This window comes from Xenopus laevis, chromosome 2L, assembly GCF_017654675.1.
Source record: "Xenopus laevis strain J_2021 chromosome 2L, Xenopus_laevis_v10.1, whole genome shotgun sequence".
Taxonomy (NCBI): domain Eukaryota; kingdom Metazoa; phylum Chordata; class Amphibia; order Anura; family Pipidae; genus Xenopus; species Xenopus laevis.
Window position 1 is genome coordinate 124632440 of NC_054373.1, and position 22770 is coordinate 124655209.

The following is a 22770-nucleotide window of genomic DNA, read 5'->3' on the forward strand; positions in this document are numbered from 1 at the left end:
CGACCACACAAACGTACATTTAGATAAAACAGGGAAGCAATTCTAACAATTCTACTTTGACACCCTTTTGCATTTAAATGCATATTCTTTGTGTATATGCATTGCCCAAGCTCACTCTGAATGCTCAGACCTTCCCCAAGCCTTTGCACTATTGCTCTTTCTGGTTTTGACTGTGCGCTTACACTAATTATGAATCTTTTTTTTCTGTTTTAATCCTTCTTTTTGATCTTGACAATGCCCCAACCTGACCTTTGTATGTACTTAATGTGCTTGGTTATGTCTCCAATGTGTGTAGAAAAGGGCATTGATGAAGACTAGGGTTCTCCTGCTTCACTATAAGTACAAGAGGTCTCTCAAAACTTCTAGCTCCTTCTTCTGATGCATGCATCAGACCAGTCCTGCCTAACTTCTGTGGTACCGAGGGCCAAAATTTTACTGGCCTATGTGGAGGAGGGCCGATAATGGAAGTCAGTGTTGGCCACTCCCCCTCTTAAACCACACCCATTGTAAACCACACCCATATTACCACAATAACTTTTAAGATCAGATCCACATTAACAGTGGTAGCACACCAAAAAACCAAATGGTTGGTGCTCACTGCAGGGAAATCCCTCATCACTCATATGTGAAAAATCTAAGTCAAGTTAAAAACATCCCCTTAAATCCATATGCCTCATCCTCCCCTTTGGATAATACAACAACCCCCCCCAACACATGATTAAACACCTTAGGGGCCCTTAACACCAATTTCCAAATGCTAACAAACCCCTAACAGGCTTACATCCCACAGGTAGCATAGGGAAAGCAGAGAATGGCACACACAAGCAGCACTGGGCAAGCAGAGAATGGCACACACAGGGAGGCAGGGTCCCGCCAAGGTATTTTTGCACCCTAGGCAAAGGCTTCAATCAGTGCCCCCCACCCAGTCCTACATTACCATTTCCCACCTTACCAGTCATATAGCCCCCTGTACCTGTGCCAGCACCTATAATATTGCCTCCATTTGTACCTATGCCAATGGAAGTCAATACCTCAGATTGCTCACAGGCCTCAATCTGTACCTATGCCAGCGGAAACCAAAAGAATCCATCATATTGCCCCAATTTGTATCTGTTCCAGCAGTAGCCAATAGCCAAAAATCCATCATATTGCCCTCAAACATCTGTGTACCTGTGCCAGCAGCCACCATATTGCCCCATGTACCTGAGCCAGCAGCAGACAATCCGTTATATTGCCCCCAATCTGTACCTGTGCCAGCATCGGCCAAAAAATACACACTATTGCCTCCATATATGTACTTGTGCCAGCAGCAGCCAAATATCCATCATATCATCTGTTTACCTGTGCAAGTAGCAGCCAAGATATTGCCCACAAATATGTACCTGTGCCAGAAGCTGCCAAAAGGGAGCTGGGAGTGATTCTGTCTGGAACAGGGGGTTTATAAAGTTGAAAAACTAGTACTACTACTACAGCGCCTCTCTGCCTGCCCCTAGTTCCAGCCCTGCATGGAGGGAAGACAGAACATAGCAGGAGACAAGGAAAGCTTTCATTCTAAAATGTACTACATACAATGACACAGTGCTGGTGCCCCATTAGCATTTTGAATAAGGTGTGAACAGGTGAACAATGTGGGCAGTTTCAGTCTGGGTCTCAGGTGTGAATAGTACAGGTCTTTAGGATGTGAACAATAGAGGTGTCACAAGTGTGAACAATGCAGGGGGATCACAGGTATGAACAATACAGGAGATTAGTCTGAATTTGAGGTTTAGACAATGCAGGGGCCAGTTTATCTCTACAGTGATACCTTTTAAATTTTACATATGGTAAACAGACACAGCATCTGGGGGGCCAAAGAAGGGGGGGGTCGCGGGCCGCCAGTTGGACAGCTCTGCATCAGACAATGGGTGCAATACTGTCAAGGGTAATTAAAAACACTCTCTTGATTTTATCTCTTAAATCCACAGATGAAACAACTGATCACCCTGAGAGACTCTCTGTTCAATTACATAAGGATAGCTTGTTCATATTTGGAGGGAGCATCTTTGACCAGTATATACAGTTTACCACCAGATATTTATTCAGTTTTCAACTTTGTAGGCAATTTGTATTTCAGTATTTATGCTGTTAAAGGAACAAGACAGAGCTTTATATGAGAAGTTGATGAAAAAAATAGATCTGTCCAGGATTCAAGTAGGCTATCGTTAAGTTTAAACAGGGTAAATATAAAAACGACTATATGACTAAGATCAATAAATAAATAAATAAAACTGGTCCTGCTGGAATGTTTTAATGGTATATTGATGTATATTGTGATTTCTCTCTCTCTTCCTTGACAGTCTTCATTACCCTGTGTGATATTACTTGGCTTTTGAAGATCATTCACTGCAACCCCCATTTACGTAGATATATTTTGATTTTAATCAGAATCGATTAAATTACAGTTCCATATTAACAGAATAGAACATGTAAACGAGTTTGCATTCAAATCCAGTAAGGCTGATTGCATTTTCCACTAATCACTCTGTTACATAATTTCATAATTGTAATTACTTAAAATGTCACTGCAAGGACTGCTGTAAGATACAGGAGTTAAAGACTCGAGACTGTGTGTTTTGCCACTAGTGGTAGATACGGAAATCAGTTTTTACAGAGAGGTCTGTCTAAAGGTGGCCATGCACTATAAGATCCGCTTGTTTGGCGACATTGCCAAATGAGCAGATCTTTTCCCTGATATGCCACTAATGGCAGGGCTATATCGGGGGTAATCTGAACGTTCAGCCCTATGGCCGAACGATCGGATTACGACGATTGCAATGGGCTCTGACGGGTCGGTCGGGAGAAAAATCAAACCTTCCCGATCTATATCATGTCCAGATATCGATCGGAAAGACCAATCGGAACCCTCCATACACGGGCAGATTAGCTGTCAAATTGGTCAAAACGACGGATATCGGCAACATTATCTGCCCGTGTATGGCCACCTTAACAATAACTAAAGATCTCACTCTCCAATGAATAATGTAAATATCATACTGAAAAGTAGTAAACTGTATTTCCTGCTTACAAGTGCACACAGCTTGTCAGGCAAAATGGGAGAGCTAGAATTGATTGCATGTACTGAGAATTATTATATAATTGGTATTACTGAGACCTGGTGGAATGAAACATGTTAATGAGCTGTGAATTTAGATGGTTACACCCGTTTGTAGGAAAGACTGATGAAGGCAGTTTGGAAAGAAGTTTGTCTTTATGTAAAACCAGAATTAAAGTCATGCACTAAAGAATCTACCAAGGATATTAAAGGGGTGGTTCGCCTCCAGACAACTAGTTGTTAATAATGACTTTTTCAATGACTTTCTATTTTCTATGTGTGACCATTTTTTTAATATTGAAGTGTAATGTAACATTTTTCACCTTCTGAAGCAGCTCTGCGAGGGGGGGGTCGCCGACCCGGTAACCTGTTCTAAATGGATGCATTTAGTTGATACATTTGTAATCATTGTCCCTCCACTGGGTTTCATTAAAGGCAGCTGCTAAAATGGATACAATAGTTGCTAATACTCCAGAGATGCTGTTGCAAAATTGTTACAGTTTAGTCTGCACCTGAATTAGTGAGTTGCCAGACTGAAACACCAGAGACAGGAACATTCCACTTTTAACTTCGATTTTGGAAAAACAGTAAAAAAATAAATAATGGAAAGTAATTGAAAAAAGCCTTTATTTCTGGGGAACAATATGAAAACAACTGGACTAAAAAAAGTGGTTGGAAGGTGAACAACCCGTTTAATGGGGAGGGTGTGTGAAAGCCTTATGGGAAGAGATTTCAGTTGGATTTAAGGGTACAGGTATGGGATCAGTTATCCAAAAACCCATTATCCAGAAAATTGCAAATACTAAATTGTGCATAACTACAATTTCAATGCATTAAAGAATTGACAAAGGATTTTACTGGGGATGGTGTGTGAAAGCCTTATGGGAAGATATTTCAGTTGGATTTAAGGGTACAGGTATGTGATCAGTTATCCAGAAACCCATTATCCAGAAAATTGTAAATACTAAATTGTGCATAACTACATGTTCAATGCAGGACATTACAAAGAGTTGACTTAATTGAAGAACTGGACAGCAAAACTGGTAAATGATGTCGGATGTTAACAAATACAAGGTTGTTCACTCCTGTAGAAATATTGTGAATGTTATTTATAAATGGTAGTGTTGTGGGCCTTCTTAAGAAGGATTTGGGGATTATTTGGGATAACAAACAGTATAACTCTAGGCAGTGTCAGTCAGTGGCTAGTACAGCAAAGAAACTACTGCCTTGCTGAAAAAATATGTATTAATTCAAGGGATGAAAGCCTAACTTTGAGTATGTAGTGGAGGTTTCAGCCTCAGTTTTTAAGAAGGATTTAAAGAGCTGTAAAGAGTTCAGAGAAGTGCAACTACACTAGTAAAAGTAATGGAACAATTAAACTATGAAGAAAGTTGGTGTTGTTTTCCCCTGATTCACAGTGTTTGCAAAGGGGAGTTGATTATTTTTTACATGTATATTAAAGGACATTATAGTTAGACAGTGGGATTTTTTACTCCCATAGAAAAAACAAAGAACCAGGTCCACCACACAAGACATCAGGAACAAGACTTTCATTAGAAGCAGCAAAAATGATTCTTCATGGTGAGGTTGTAAAATGCCCTCCCGGGTGATGTTATGATGGCTAATTATATTAAAGCCTTTAAGAGTAGCTTGGATGACTTCTTGGACAAATGTAATATCCAAGGCAATCATGACCTTAGACTCAACACTAAGAGTAGCTTGGATGACTTCTTGGACAAATGTAATATCCAAGGCAATCATGACCTTAGACTCAACACTATGTTTATTAAATATATGGGGTACATATATATATATATATATATATATATATATGTATATCTATCTATCTATCTATCTATCTATATATATAAAGTCTATTATATATATATATATATATATAGATAGATAGATAGATAGATAGATAGATAGATATAGATATATAGTATAATCAGTCAGGCAGCCACGTTCAGTGAATCAAATTTTCTTTATTGCATAATTCTATGTTTCTGTGTATCCAACGTTTCAGATAAGGTGGGCCGAAAAGGATTTAAAGGATATTGCTGTCTGGCCCTGGAAGCTATAGTATTATGGAAGGAACAGGCAAGCCAGACAATCCATTCCAGTGGTCCAGTTATCATATTGGAGCTCATTTTCCACAGGAAGGTTGTCATGTGGAGAGGTATTTAATTTTAGTGAGTAGGGGGCTAGGGTTTTTTTTATTAATGGTTTGTTTCTCCTTTAAATTATGAGGGTAGACTGTCAAGGTTGGGGTTGTTTTCTCTGGAAAAAAGGCGCTTGCGAGGGGACATGATTACACTTTACAAGTACATTAGAGGACATTATAGACAAATAGCAGGGGACCTTTTTACCCATAAAATGGATCAATGCACCAGAGGCCACCCCTTTAAACTAGAGGAAAATAACTTTTATTTGAAGCAACGTAGGTGGTTCTTCACAGTCAGGACAGTGAGGTTGTGGAATGCTGATTCTGTTAATGCTTTTAAAAGGGCTTGGATGTTTTCTTGGACAAGTATAAAATCATAGGTTATTGTGTGACTAATATCTACAATTAGTATAGATATTGCTATATAGTTTATTATGTGAGTGTATGGGGGGGTCTGTGTGATTGTGTGTGTGTATGGACACTGGGTTTCATTTGGAGGGGTTGAACTTGATGAACTTTGGTCTTTTTTCAACCCAATTTAACGATTTAATTATGTAACTATGTAATGTTGCGAAAGATTGGGTCTGACATTGTTAGAAATGTTGTACAGTCTGTTCCTGCCATTACTTGTAGCTACAGAAAGGAATTAGATATTTGGGATAAAAATGCTTTCACATGAGCTTGATAACACTTTAATAGATTTTTTTATTTTTCTCCATTTAGGTATATCAGATATGTGCCCCGCATCCTTAATATGAGGCATTTGAAAAAAAGAATGTACAGGTATACTTTTCTACCTGATGAAAGAATATTTCTTTACAATTTCTTAACAATTAAATAACACTCCTTAAATGCAAATGGTAACACTTATAGCCTCAACTGCCCCTTTTTTCATAAAGATAATTTACTATAGGTTTGGGTTCTTGCAATATGTACTACCATTGTCACTAGCATTTCTTTAAGACATTGTGCCACCTAGTCCTAAAGAATATAAAGATATAGTGCCCCTTTCTGCACCAGAAGGAAACTGATCCTGTTTATCAAATGTAACAACAAAGACATTACCATTCAGTCTATTACATATACCCAAAGTCCAGCCACTTCTGCCCCAGGTAGACACCTTCTTCTCTACCACTGTTAAATAATTCATCAACTTGACAAGTCACATGACTTGGGACAGCTGGGAAATTGACAATATGTCTAGCCCCATCTCTGGAGCAGCACTATTTACCTATTTTCCCATGACAGTATCCCTGTAAAGTGGAATCCCGCTTCCAAACCAAAATTTATTAAAGAACCCCACACAACACAGAAACCCTAATATACAGTACCTATACTGCATCATTTGAAATCCTGGCAAGGGAGGAGGAACTAAAACATTGATGTTACATTGTGTTTGCACTCAGATAGTTTTAAAGTATACTTTAAAATATAATCTGCAGCTGTTCATTTACACTTACACCAATAACCATCTTCACCTTAAAGGGGTAGTTCACCTTCCAAAGACTTTTTTCAGTTGAGTTGTTTTCAGATTGTTCACCACAAACAAAGACTTATAGCAATTGCTTTCCATCTTTTATTTTTTTACTTGGTTTTCCCAAAATTGAAGTTAAATGTTTAATGTTCCTGTCTCTAGTGTTTCAGTCTGGCAGCTCAATGATCAAGGAGCATTCTGAACTGTTACAATTAGCTACGTTTAGTTGATACAATTAGTTGATACATTTCTCAGCAGTATCCGTGGAATATTACATGACGAGGAAGCGAGAAAAAAAGAACCGACCCAAGTAACTGCACCCTCCAGTCCCATACATCACATCCGAGAGCTCAAAGGTGATTAATTAATAAAACATAACTTTTAATAAATTATTTTAAAACCAAATGTCCAGTGCACATCAATTATATTAAAATAAGGGTCAATAGCAGGGGGACGGTTTGTATTGTACATATATGTCTGATATGCAAACAGATTATCAGATAAGCTATATTGCAAACTGCAGTAGTGTGGTATTAGTGCGGTAATAAGTTACAAACCTGGTAGAGTCACCCAATCAGTTACACTGTAGGCACCAACTCCTTCATCTGAACTGCCTGTGCCTCAGGCACATATCGGCAGTTACACTGTAGGCACCAACCTCTTCACCCACATGGAGTCCCCTCCCATCTGGCGATTCGGTCGATGTACAATTATGAAGTGTAACCTTGACCTTCTGTGGGTATCTAGCAGAAGCGTAACTAGAGGGGGGCGGGCCCTGGCGCAGGACGCGCAGCCGGGCCCACGCCCCCTCCGTACACCCGGAACTGGCCGGGAATATGCGTCGCAAAGCAGCGTGCAGACTGCCGGGGGGCCCTGAGGGGGTGCGGGCCCTGGCCCGCTCGCACCCCCTGCTCCCCCGGTAGTCTCCGCCAATGGTATCTAGACTGCCTTACTGTCAATCTGAACCGTGCCTCGCCCCCTCCGTACACCCGGAACTGGCCGGGAATATGCGTCGCAAAGCAGCGTGCAGACTGCCGGGGGGCCCTGAGGGGGTGCGGGCCCTGGCCCGCTCGCACCCCCTGCTCCCCCGGTAGTCTCCGCCAATGGTATCTAGACTGCCTTACTGTCAATCTGAACCGTGCCTCAGGCACAAACCAGCAGCCAAATGCTAAATGTACCGCTAATAGTGAAGGGCGAATTTAGGGCATTTCGCTTTGCCGAGAAATGGCGAAAAATTAGCAAAACGGTGCCAGCATCTTGTTTTTGACCCGGCATCCGTTTTTGATGCCGGTGTCCAGTTTTTTTAAGCCGGCGCAAATTCGCTGGTGAAAATCCGCCGGCGTCCAAAAAAACGGACTCCGGCGTCCATTTTCTTTTGATGCTGGCGAATTTTCGCTGTGGTTTCTCAAATTTATTCACCGGCGGCAAATCGCGGGAATTGCCCTGAATTTGCGCCTGGCAAATAAATTCACCCATCACTACCGCTAATCAACACTAAGCCTTGGATCCTTCAGAGTCACCAACCCCTTCACCCACAGCGAGTCCCTGTGAAACTAGCACTGCCCCGTGATCTGAATCTAGGTGCGGCACTCTGCCTAACCAGAACTAAAATTGTGCCTGATGCGCGTTTCACCCGCGTTTCACCCTTGTCAAAAGGCCTAATGGTTTTAAGAATTAGTGGTGAGCAGAACTTTCCTTGTTTGTTATAGTTTATACAGGGGCAGTGGCCACCTCTTCCCCTTCACAGCTATAGTCAGGTGATCCCACTGGTGTCTAATAAAAGGGCAACCAAGTTTGGGAGTTTTACTTTGAAAGCAGCTAGTAAGTTGCAGGTAAAACTTAGTCCCTTTGTAAAATGTATAATGAAGCAATAGAATTCTTAATGAATCAGATGAAAATTGAGCATAGGACTGGCCAGATATGGGATGACTTTGATGTAGTTGACCAGTTTAAAGGATCAGTAACATGAATTTTTTTTATTAATAAATGCTAGTTAGTGTAGAACGAAAAAAAACACAAAGATATATTAAACTTTTAAATCGCTGAGAGGAGCACAAGCAGAGTTTCGGTAAGTTATTTCTCAAAAAAGACTTAGCGATTAAAAAATTGATGTTACTGGTCCTTTAAATATATTGCAATATATGGACAAACAATTCCTGTTTTGTTTAAAGGGTAAGGCATTTTTTAGTAGCAGTATGCACAAAATGTCTCAATGTCTTAAATATATATATATTGATAATGGGTTAAGTGCAGAGGACTCTTGTATTTGTCTATATGTATTTTGTGGTCACCGCCTAATGTTTTTTAAAATTAGTGGTGAGCACAACTTTCCCTTGTTTGTTATAGAATATTAGCAACTATTGTATCAATTCTAACAGCTGCCTTTAATGATACTCAGGGGATTCTGCTCAGCAGGGCCAAAGATAAAAAATGCTGCTTTAAAGGTGAAAAATTAAAGTTTAAACTCACAACAGTCACAAATAGAAAATAGAAAGTACTTAGAAAAAGTATTTATTTCCGGTGAGCTGTCTGAAACCAATTGAACTGTATAAAGTGTTTAAACTTTAAGAAGAAGCACGCCCCCCAAAACATTTAGTAGCTTTTGGCATAATACAAAGAAGCTTTGTGTGCCAGCAGCCTATCTTCTGCTTACACCAACGACCCCATTGTCTATCATATAATGTATGCTTCTCCCAGCGCCGATCCTTGCCTTTATGCCGCCTGAGACGGCCTCCATTGCCGCCCCTACCCCTCCTCACGGCATTTCACCTTTTCAGCACCGGAGGGGGTCGGGGGTGCTGCACGTCGCTAGTGCAGAGAGCACAATTGCACTCTCTGCACTGGAAGAGATGAATTTCCAGGTTGAAAAACTGAAATTCGCCTCTTAGTTACCAGGGCAGCATTTTTGCCGCCCCTGGCAACCAGGGGGGGCGCTGCCACCTGAGGCGAGCGGCTCAACTCGCCTTATTGGTTGAGCACCACTAGGGATGTAGCGAACCGCCGAGTATGTGTTCGCGAACGCCGTTTGCGAACACCGGCAAAAAATGCGAACAGTTCGCGAACTGTTAGCGAACTTCGAACATCCGAAAATCGTTCGATTCGAACGATCGTAGGATTTTTAATCGTTCGATCGAACGATTTTCGTTCGAATCGAACGAAAATCGTTCGATTTTAGCGATCGAATGGTCGAATGGTCGAACGATTTTGACGCGAACGCCTATTGGCGAACATCGCGCGACGTTCGCGAACTTGCGGCGGACGCGAACAGCCGATGTTCGCGCGAACAAGTTCGCCGCAGAACAGTTCGCTACATCCCTAAGCACCACTGGCTTTTCCTTCAAAGAGGCTGCATGCATTTTAAGTTAGACAGCTATGTACAATAGCCTTAGGGCTATAATAGAAGATTTCTATATATAGGGAAAGGCTATTTTGTGGTGTGAAAGAAAACACAGTGAAATAGATATTTCAAGTTTGATTTGAATATTATTGTGCTATATGTTTTATGTTTCCTATCAGGCAACATTTTTGGTTTAATTTAGCATACATTTTATTTGGGGGAATATATATATATATTATCAAGGTACACAATAAAAATAATTTGAACTAAACTGATCCGCAGGGCTTGATTGCATCACTTTCTATTAATAAGCCAATATACAAGGATTAGCTATATCAAGGATTCAGTTCGGGATTCAGGCTTTTTCTGCAGGATTTGGATTTGGCGTAATCCAGGTGCCTGTCCAAACTGAATCTGAAAAACCACGTCACTTTTCATCACACAAACAAGGAAATCAAAAGTTTTTTCTCTTTCCCTCTCATTTCCCTCATGTACATATGCAAATTAGCCTTCTGATTCTGTTCACTATTTGGTCCAATCTTTCACAAAGGATTGGGGATTTGGCCGCATCCTATAATAGTGGATTTGTTGCATCCCTAATGTTCATATATAATATGGGGCAAAGCTCATTTGTCTCAGATCAGACTGCTTGGCTGCTGTCAGCGCCGGGCCAAGCTGACTGGGCACCCTAGGCGACCCTACACGCCACATGCTCCCTCTTGACTGACTGCATGCGCAGAAGGGGAGGGCAGAGGGGAGAGAGTGTCGGAAGGAAGGGAGGGGAGAAAGCATCGGACAGGAGGGGAGAGAGCACCGGAGGGCAAGGAGGAAAGGGAAAATAGCGAACATGGACTAGGGGTAGGCAGAGGACAAGTACCTGCCCAGCGCCCCCTTTTGTTGTGCCCTAGGCAGGTGCCTCTTCTGCCTACCCCTAGTTCCGGCCCTGGCTGCTGTGAAACAAGTGCATTGTAATGCATGCTTCACTAGTGAATAGTAATCTGCCATACACCATGTGAAAGTTTCTGTACTATAGACTATCATTCTATGGTATCTATATCTGATAATGAATAAACTGTGTCTCTAGGTGTCTGTGCACTCATTATGTGCCGTGTGTGTTTTACACAGAATGTTTAAAATAAGGGAATATTAATCTTTGATTCTTACCCCATTCTACTGGGTTTATGATCCTTGCCTTTATTTTCAGGTACACATTACTGTAAGTAGGAATTTCATAGCGTTTAGAGTGGTTATTAAAATCTGACACCGAAGGGAGTGTTATTTTGGTTAATTGTTATCAATGGAGAAAAATGAAGATATAGAAGGTATTTTTCCCACAACATGTGGCAGCCTTTGGTTTTATACTGATTCCAACAGATTCATCAACCTCCTATCTGGGCATTGTTGGACCACACCCATATATTGCGGGTAGCCACCTTTGGAATCGGAATATTACTACAACACAATTTTGTTGTCAGCCAATTAGTTTTTTAACCCCCTGTGTATAATTAAATGGTACCTATGCTCTGTGAAGTTGACTCTGCCCACTGGTACCTGGTAATGCTAACCATATGATCTGTGATTTGCATTGTATAAAAAAAAAGATACCAAGCTTGACAATGAACTAGTAACTACAACTACACATTTTTCTCAGTGCTGCAGGGGTTAACAAAACCTATCAATCACTACCCACTATAAATCACACCCACTGTGTTTTTTTTAACACCAAAATGGCAACCTTAGCTATGAAATTACTTGTTATTAAAATGTGAATGGCTATATTTTGGCTTTACCTCTGACTTTGCATAGTTCTGTTATCGCTTTGGGAAAGGCATTTTCAGTTTGCTATTTTGGAGTTACTTAGTGATGTCACGATTCCCTGAGAAGGTACCATCAGTATTTATTTGTCCAATCCCCTGAGGGTCTGGCTGATGCAATCCTGCAGACATGCTATCCTTTTACAAAAACCAATATCTTTCATTACACTAGTGGCTTAATGATCAAGTGGGTCACTTGTGCTTACCTTCCTTTTCAAATACTTAGTCTTTGATGTCACGATTTCCATCTGTGACGTGGGTACAGATCTTTGAGGTTTGTCCTTTTCCTCTCCCCTGGGCTTTTCATTTACCCATTGTCTTATTCTTAAGTGCTTGGAAAATAAGCCAAATAGCCTTTTATGGCTTTATTTTAGATAGTGATTTCCCTAATATACATATTCCCTTTCTGCAGTCGACAGAAACATGCAATAGCACATCAAATTTCAAGGTTGGAAACACTAGCCCTAAATAATAAAATCTTATCACTTTGCCATACACATGATACATGATTTATCCTAGAAGAGAATAATGGTATGTTTTACACAGTAGACCTTATGCCCATTGTGTGTAAAGGATAAAACAAAGCCAATCTCAGCTACCTGAAACACTGTAACATTTTAAGGATGATCAGAAATGTTTATACAAAATTGTTCAGGGATAAGCAAATTCACACTTATTTTATTAATACATTTTGCATTGTTACAATTGCAATTTCAGCAATCTGGTTTCTAGGGTCAAAATTACTCTAGCAACCATGCGCTGATTTGAATAAGAGAATGTAATATGAATAGGAGAGGGTCTGAATAGAAAGAATTATAAAAAGTAGCAATAACAATAGTTGTGTAGCCTTACAGAGCATTTGTTTTTAGAAGGGGTCAGTGACCCCCACTTGAAAGCTGGAAAGAGTTAGAAGAAGACAAATAATTCAAAAACGATAAAAAATAAAGAAACGAAAGCCAATTGAAAAGTTGCTTATAATTAACCATTATATAAAATTAACCATTATATAACATGCTTAACGTTAACATAAAGCGAACCACCCATTTAAGACTGTGTATAAGAATAAGTGTCATCTTTTATAGATCTAGGCAACTTTGCCAAATGGAATAACGTTTCTGACACAGGTACCTGAAGTCAACTGCTGTAGCAATTTGGTTAGCAGGTGTTCCCTATTTATCAGCTAGTGGAGTAAAGAGAGGATAGAGAGTAGACAGAGTACATTTTGTAATGCTTTGTTGGATATCATGCCTGAGTGTATGTTACCAGTAAGAGATTGGGGTGTAAACAAAGCAATATAGTTATGCAAAAATATATCTGGTAAATAGTTTCAGAACATTCGTATATTATATATATAGAGAAAGAGAGAGTCTGAAGAGCAGCACACTCGAGAGTCCTGCGCAGAACCAATTTCTAAGACCCAGACTCGAACCCGCAGCTAGTGACAGGAACTTAACCGCCATATTTACCCACTGCCTGACCCGCAACCCGCTGACCACATCAAACAGAAAGTGATGTTGTCACAAACCAGAAGTGACATCATCAAAAGTGGGCAGGACAGAAACAAGTTTTGTAAAATTTTAAAAGGACCAAAATATATATAACATATATAACATAAGATATGAAATTTAGATGAGACCTGCAGCCCACAGACCCACATCTATACCCACACCTGCAAATCCTACCCTTATTTCGCAGGGTATATATACAGAGAAGGCAAAATAAAAAAGTCAAAGTACGTGTGATTCTATAATGATATCCCCAGAGTCCTTACAATACTGTAAATACGTATGAGCCCTTAGGGAGGGGGGTGAGCTTAACTCTTAACGTCTGCTGAGATAGATTGTCTCTTGCGTTGCACAGTGCACTGCATATTCTTGCACATTATTTCAATTTAGCTCTTGTATTTAAGATTCAAATGGAATTTCTTGGGAATTATACTTAATGAAGATTCCCCCTGCAAATCCAGGAACAGGCATCAGATAATGTGCGGCATTGTGTCTATAATGAAACAGCCTTTGCTGCTTTCCATAGCAATGCTCCAAATATGCTTTCTTAGTTTATATGATTTGATATCACATTATGAGTTTAACCTCTGTCTCCATGTTTGGGTTATAATAAAGCTTTCTCAGTTAAAAAAAAAATAAAAGGAAAAAAAAATGTTGAACTCCACCTACTCTATCTGTGCCTGCAATTCAGAGCCAAGCACAGGGAGTGAAAGACAGGGAAATTTATTTCTAATGCACACCAGTGCTTGGAGCAGCTACAGGGAGAGTGAGAGCAAGGGAAGAGGAGCTGTCTCTCTTTCCACCCACAATAACCATCTATTAAGGGAATCTGGATTTTCATCAGTTCTGCTGTGTGATTTGGAACTGCAGGTTAAATAAGATTATACAGATCACTGGGGATTGATGGTAATATTATTGACACTTACAGTGGGGAGTTTATACCATCATCATTCAGACTTGATTGGGGGATATTTATTGTGCATGGTGATACACCTGCAGCCTTTCAGTAACATGTATCCTGCTTTGGCTTTTCATTCTCTCCAGATCCACCCATCCTCATAGCAATCAAGTAATAGGCAATGCTTTTTCACTTCAGGCATCCTCTGTGTTTTACTGGTCTCTCCTAAGGGTTGGTGGGTTTTTTGTGTTTCCCTTGGCCTCTTTTGGGATTTCTTCTTTAGCTTTACTTTTCATTGGGCTCCATGCTGGAAAGCAAAATTGCACGCTTTGGTAATTGCCTGTGTCGATGTACTTAGAAGCATTAATTTGAAGCATATATGTAAGAGAGAAAACATCGCTCTAATTGAGGAGTCTCTAAGAAATAACCCCCCTGGCAAAGGAAAATTCGACTTGGAGAAGATAGGAAAATTATTGTTTTCTATGGTTAAATTGGTACCCTTGTTTTGGAAAACTGATCTCAATCTATTATTATGCAACAACAAGGATATCTTCCTTCTCAGGGTGTCTAAGCTGCTGGATTGCTTTTCGCCCAAATCAATGTGGTTTCTTTGGAACATTTTCAGCAAAGGAACGCATATGCTGCAGTGTCTTTGTGGCAAGAGTCTTAAGAAAAACAAGAACCCAAGTGGTAAGCAGGACCAGAAATGCATGTTTCTTCCTAATAACTGTGATAATTCTGTTGGTTTAGAGGCTGTACATCTCTTTGCTGATTACAGAAGAAAAGGGATGATATACAGTAAACACAAAAGTGCAGTTTCTGGGTCTTCTATGGTTATTTTTAAACTTAATGAGAGTATAGAATGCTACTTCTGCTTTGTATGCATGCAATTCCTAGAGAGGTGGTAACTTTTGTTTATAAATAGATATTTTTTATCACCTCCCCACTTGAACTGAGGATTTGTGTAGTACAGTAAATAGTGAAAATGCAGGGACAAGCAACTCTCAGTGGGTACAGCCTGGACTGGGATATTTAGCTATGGCACCCTGAAATCATTTGTGATTAGCTTGCAAAGCAGCTCTCAGGAGTGGGGGCAAGAAAATCCCAAACACAGAGAGGGTGCATAAACCCATTGCTGCTTTACCTGAGCTCTTCGTACTCTAACAAGAAGGAAACAGAGTGACAACATTGGTTTCATGACGGTTGTTTTGTGGGCTGTACACCGGTGTGCATGTGTGTGGTTCTAATGCAGTATCAGCAAAGCTTTTATGTGATGCAGTGAAAACAGAATGTATTGGGTTAACATTTGCAGCACACTGGATCACTGGTTTGCCCAGCAAGACACAGTACTCTTTACTTCACTCCATTTATCTGTTAGCCACAACGACAAGCTTTCTATAACTGACATATAATAAAAAATACCAAACACTACACAATACCTTTTTTTATTTGAAAGAGGATCAGTATGAGTCTTGTGTTTGTCTAATCTCCTCCTGGCCTGTGTTTATGTGCGGTAATGTGTGCTAATAGTTGGTTACATGGTTGATGTATACGAAAAGGTTGTGTGTTGCATTCCCTTGGTCCTGTGTGACCTGCAGTTCCTGGGCTCCCAGTCACATCAAGTGCAATGAATCCGGGGTTTGCTTCTGACGTTGGCACTGCAGTGTAGTAGATCATAGCTTTCCATTCTGACATCCCAACATCAACAAACAGCCAAACCTGTAGGGCCACTTACAGCTTGCCAGACCTTTTTAGATACAGAAATGTTGATGTGTATGTTCCTGAATGCATGCTTCGTCTCAAGCACTCGCTTATCATTTGATGGAATGTAAAGTGAGGCATGGTTTGCGGGGAAGGGTTTTTTTTTTTTCATAAGTGTGGTTTGTCATATCATTCTGCAGCAATGAGCACTTCTTGGAATACTAAAGAAGGAGAATTAACCCAGCTGTCTGGCTACAATTGGTCATGGTACTGCTTGCAGATTTTGATGGTCACTTCTGTTATCTATTAATGACTGTAAGGTGCCCATTGACCCATGCTCCTGATTACTGCAGTGAGCTAGAAGAGATTGCCTTATAAATGGGTTCCACTGAGAACCTAGCAAAACACAACCAGTTTTCTGGCGACCAGTATTGCTGGATAATGCATCCTATACAGAATACAGTTCTTATTGTATGTGTTGATGCCAAGCAAATCAATTGCTGCTTGTCCCCAGTGGTGTGCCTATTGAAACCATTTAAAGGTGCCAGAAAAGTTTAGCAATTAGAGATAAAATACACACATGCATTACATGCACTGGAGCAACTGAAATGTATCCTGAGCCTTCTTTCTTTTGTATACATTGTAGCCTTCTTTGATTTGTATACACTGTAGCAACAATTAATAAAACGCTGTATCCAAACTGCTGCAGGAGTTAGCATTGCGTTCTGGGTAAATGACTTTGTAAGAAAAAGCTACAATTGGTTTTTGTTTGGTTGCAGACCATTTCCCTCCTTGATGGCACCACCACCATCTAAAGCTGAAGAAAGTACAGTAGCTTTACAGTGAAACACAGATTCATATCATAGTCATGTACTGTAGGTTGAGCAGTGTAAAGAAATTTGACTACATAAATGAGATGCATTTGTAACGTGCCCGGTGTTGTTGTACAAAAAAACATTTTATTTTGTTATCTATACCTGGGTATCCTTTGTATAACGTAATGAAGGTCTGGATATACCTGCAAAGTAGTTTGTTGATTTGTCCATGCAGGCCCACGTCTCTCTTCGTTCCTATGGTTGCCTCTCTGTACAGTAACGGCTGTGGGTGCATATAAACATCCATAAGGGAACTGAAAAGGACTTAACAGCAACCTACTCATTACTAGTATACGGGGTTCAATCATGCAATGAAAAATAATAAGATTTATTCTCAATATATGACTGACATTGTACTATACTGATTGTATCACTGTTAGCAAGTTTAGTGTGTTGCCATCCAGCAATGTACAGTGGCCATTTGTCTGCCACGACATCAAGTCATATGTACTTTATAAGATATTTCTATGCACACTAAACATCTTTTTGTAAAGTAAAAAAACAGGTGCAAACTGTATTCTAAAGATGCTCTCTCCCCCCCATCCTTTTGTAAACCTTATGATATTCCCCCCCCCCAACTCTTCATAGACCATAAAGTGCAACACTAACCTGTTTAATCTACTTATTTTAAGCAGTTAGCTCTGATTGCCAGTTGCAGTTCTGGGATTCCTGTATAACTTTCATATTTCATCAGCACCATTCATGATCTAGATGCTGGTGGCTGCTTCATGTATTAGATACTGATACACTTTAGGGTTCTAAAGATGAAAGATTGCTCCTGTACAATTTAACTTAAAGTGTAGATTATCTGTAATAGTCAATTGTTTTATAGCATGGTTATTTTTGGGTCACAGCCAATATTTGTTTTTAGCAGTCTTATTGGCTGTAGATGTGTTCTCATCACTTGCATTTGACTTATAGATAGTTAAAGCTGCTAGCTGTAATGTGCCGACCTCCACTAGCCAACAATATACTTCACAGGGAACACTGTTGTTCAACGGACACTTTTGTTGCTCTATAAAAGTTCCCTTTTTTTGTTTAAATAAAAGTGTATCCTAATCAGCATACCTGGGATATTAAACATTTAAGTGGCATGCTAAAGCCGCTGTCTGTTGAGCATACCCATAAATCTTAAATAAAGTTATAGTATTTAAATATCTTTATTGCAACCAATGCACCAATATGTTAAGCTGGCCATAGGCGCAAAGATCTGATCGTACGAATCGAGGATTCGTCTGATTTTCAGACCGTGTGTGGAGAGTCCCGACATTTTCCGTCCGGGGGAGATCAGTCGTTTGGTTGATCGGACAGGTTAAAAGATTTCTGTCGGCTGTGGGTAATATCTCTGCGTGTATTGCCTATCGTACGATTTTCAGTGGGAGACTGTCACTAGCGTTGGTCGGATATAACTTTTGTACGATTGCTGTCAGGGGCAGAACATCGGCTGATCTGTTCTTTTGTACTTTATTTGATCTGAATGGTTAGTGGCAGGTCGGGAGATGGGGAAGTCCGATCATGCTATGATTCATACGATCGGATCTTTGCGTTTGTTGCCATCTTAACTGTACTGTCCTGGTCTGTTGCTTATCTGCTTTAAATATTATAGTCTTGTTAATGGGATATATTATAGTTTAGGAGGTTAGTGTGGCTATACTGTACAAATAAGCTTTAAAAACAGGTAAGTATAGGCAGCTTGAAGATCTACACGTCCCAGAATCCAGAGGGTGGAGCCTAAGGTTCTCTGTACAGAACTTGCTTTATATGTAAATACTTTCTCATCCTACAACCTTTATATATTTGGAGCAGCAGTGGGCTCATTTTATTTAGGACCAACTAAATACCTCACTTCAAAATTTGCTACCTGGTCCTTTAAAGGAGGTTTTACGTTTTTATATTTGTCGGTCAGTGCAAATCAGGATGCATTCTACTTTTCCTTTGCATTTGTTCATCCCTAAAAAGTAATGCTCCAGAGGTTTAAAGGGAATTGCAATCCTAGCTATAAGCAAGATATAGTACATCAACATCATTTTCCCTTAAAGAGCAAATAAGTCCCTAGGGAAGGAAGGGCATAGCTTGTTACATCTAATATATAGAGCTGTAAGGATTCCCATTGATAATTGTCTTAGAAAGGATATACTGACCCCCCCCACACACACACACACATGCACACTTGTTGATAACACATGCGTTAAGATCAGCACACATTTACATTTAGTTAAAAGCTCAGCAGATATATTATATAATGTTTATGTACACGGGGGCCAAGGCAATTAGAACAAATTTACAAATCAATATAATCTTGTTTGGGTGCTTTAATAGCACCTTAAATAGACTTTAAATTTGGGGCTTTACTTGTGAGTGAATTATATAAATACAGTTGAGAATACCATCCAATCAGCAGATATTTTAAAGAGTCTACTATAAGTTAGACCCTGTGCTGATAAATAAACCCTCACGTCAACAGAATATTGTGCATAAGCCGATTTGGTATAATTTTGCCTCTGTTTCACTGGTGACTATAAAAAATGCCAATGCTGCATGAAGCAAAATGGCAACCCCAACTTTTATTAGGTTAGAAAGGCAAAGAAATCATGTTCTATGGATATGATAACCTGTGCCTTCGTTCTTTGATGTCCATGTAATGGGATGGTATGTCTTTTTACATGAACAACATATTAACCCCCTTTTATGAATAGTATGCATTATGCAAATTGGCATGTTTTATTACCCACAATGCAGGATTTTCTCCCTGACTTCCAGCGTGATTGCAGATACACACTAACTTGGGGTCTATTTATCATGCTGTATAGAACAGTGGAGAAAAACATCACTGGCTCATAGCAATCAATCAGATCTTTGCTTTAGTTTTCTAAATTGTAGTGACTGTTAAAATCTAACTGCTGATTGGTTGCTATGGGCAACATCACTGGTGATGTTTTACACAGAATGATAAATAGGCCCCTGTTGTATTTATCTCAACTGGTGAGCAATGCACAAATATAAACACAAAGTAGTTTATGTTTAGTAAATTGCGGTTTCTGTGTACTTGTGCTAGGATGGCTTCGCTTCTAGTGCATGTAAGTTATGATGTCCCATTTGCTTCGATGGAAAATTTGTGAATTTCCCATGAAATTTGCAAAATGGCGAAAAATTCGCCAAACGCCAGTTTAGCTGCCGGCGTCAATTCGCGGGCATCAAAATTGATGCTGCCAACAATTCCAACATCGGCGACAATTTGACGTGCATCTATTTTATCTAATTGCATGCAGAAGATTGTCGCCTGGCGATTTTTTCGCTGCAATTTCGCGAATTTATTCCCTGATGGCAAAATGCAGAAATTTGCCAGAATTCTCGCCTGGCGAATAAATATGCCCATCACTAATAATGGTATTAGTGTCTGGTTTGCTTGGCAAGTCACTAGCTTTATGCTTAGACAATCTTAAAGGGGTGGTTTACCTTCAAGTTAACAAATGATCTATTATTGCTCATTTTATTATTACTACTCTTACTATTCAGACCCTCCCCTATTTATATCCCAGTCTCTTATTCAAATAAGTGAATAGTTGCTAGGATAATTTGGACCCTTAAATAGCTGGAGAGCTGTTGCATAAAAGGCGAAATAACTCAAAACCACAAATTATAAAAAATGAAAACCAAATGACAAATTGTCTCAAAATCTTTCTTCATCATAGTAAAAGTTAACTCAAAGGTGAACGACCATTGTAATTGTAGGCTCAGGAATAAAAAAATTTATGGTAGAGTGAATTATTTGTAAACAATGTAATTTAGAAATAAAAATGATACCATGAAAATTATGACAGAACTAAAGCTTAACTAAAGAAATAGTCTAGAAATGTTTTAGATTATGTTTTGGGCTTCTTTACCAGTCCAAGGCAACCACAACCCTTTAGCAGTAAGAATCTGTGTCCTCAAAGATGCCCCAGTAGCTCCCCGTCTTCTTTTCTGCTGATTCACTGCACATGCTCTGTGCTGCTGTCACTTACTGAGCTTAGGGACCCACTCACAATATACAGTACACATAGAATATAAATGTCACAATGTAAGGCTGATTAGTAATTAATACAGATAATTTGCAACAACCCCTAAGATTAGCTTCTCAACAGCTGCTCAGAGCCCATAGAGCATGTGAGTGTCACAGACACTTTGCAAGATGGTGACCCCCTGTGAAGTCCTGGATCATTTCTGCTATTGACAAGCTGAAACTTTAGGCTGGCGCAATAAGTTGATGGTATTTTTAGTAGTACCATTTTGACCTCGTGTAAGACAAAACTCAGTAAAGGAAAACCTTTAGTAATAGTCAGGCAATTTATTCATTCATAATACAACATAACAGTTTTGTCTGGGTAAGCTGTTGGAGTAACACACAGAATGTCAGCCAAGGACTTACCAAAGACCCACCTCTTGGTCCAGGCGTTATATAGCTTTCAGAAGGCATTTACAGTAATTGTGACAAAGGGTTCACGGAAATACCATACATAGTCTGACTCCTCCTTGTACAATTAATGTCTAAATGATTTACTTAGTCTTACATGTTATCAAAGGAATGTTGTAACATACTGTGCCTAGCTCCAACGGTCCACAACCTCGCAATCAGCTATTGGCTAACCAAGGCCATTGTGGTATTTCCAGTAATTTGAGCAGCACTTCTCCGAAAAGGGGCCCCACCAGACAGGCTGGCGTTATGCTGACACTCTGGAATTTAAGTAACAGAGTGATGATCTTTTGTTTGTATGGCCTAGTATAAGCTATATGAGTGACCATTGTCCACAGTAGACCATTAGCCCTTATAGTCCATCCTGCCTTGGGCCCTATAGCGTTATGGCGTCATAGAGGGCGGGGGTGACAAATATCAACCCTCTGACACTAGCCATTCGTCCGTCTTAGGATTTAGACCGTTCCAGATATATATTATATAAACAAAGTTCACTATATAAAATGGCATTTTTAGCCACATTATAAGGGTTTAGTTCTCCTTTAAACACTGCAGCTCTATAAAGTTATAGAAAATTTACAGACATTGTGGATCTCGTCCTGCGGAGAAACGCAAAAATCATGGAATCATGGCTTTATTGCATTTTATATTTAATTTATTATGGATGGGACCCAGATACATTTTAGAAATCTGATATATGACCCAGGTTAGAAGAAGGAGATGCACGGGACAGCCAAAGGTTCAATCTCTAATAACCTGCACTGCTCTTCTCCAAAATGCAGCTGTTAAAACAGAAAATATTTACTATAGACATATATATATTAAAAATCATACAATACTAAGTACAACGCTTTTCTCAATTTGATTGAGCATTTGCCTGACTGCCTTTGATCTGGGCTGTATGCATTTGCTTTATGTATAATGATGTGCAGGATACTGCAAATGGTACAAAACATCAAACCAGTCAGTCCAATAACTGAAATCAACTGGAACTTTGCATTTAGCATGGTAGGGCTCTTCTGCAGTTATTTCAGCTGAAGAAACATGAGTGATTGTGTATACGAAATTCAATCTATCATTTTTATACTTTTTTTCTGTGTGCGCTATATTATTCCAAGTCATATATGCTGCATTTGTAATGGATAAATTATGGTACTTAAAAGGGTTGTTCACCTTCAAACACCTAGGGGCCCATTCACTAAGCTCGAGTGAAGGAATAGAGGAAAATAGAGGAAAAAAAATTCGATTTTCAAATGGTTTTTTTGGCTACTTCGACCATCAAATTGACTACTACGACCTTCGAATCGAACTAAAAATCATTCGATAATCGAAGTACTGTCTCTTTAAAAATTCCTTCGACCCCCTAGTTCGCCACCTAAAACCTACCGAGGCCAATGTTAGCCGATGGGGAAGGTCCCCATAGGCTTTCCAAGGATTTTCTGATCGAAGGATAATCTG

General features: G+C 39.7%; 1 protein-coding gene across 1 annotated transcript in view; it reads left to right on the forward strand.

Moving 5' to 3' along the window:
- The first annotated feature begins 14098 nt into the window (after positions 1-14098).
- The window catches only part of LOC108708470 (fibroblast growth factor 14), a 348798-nt gene continuing 340126 nt past the window's right edge, over positions 14099-22770 (forward strand). Inside the window, exon 1 of the mRNA XM_018247216.2 lies at positions 14099-14973. Coding sequence (XP_018102705.1) covers positions 14766-14973 — 208 coding nt within the window. The 5' untranslated portion in view covers positions 14099-14765. The remainder of the gene's footprint in view (positions 14974-22770) is intronic.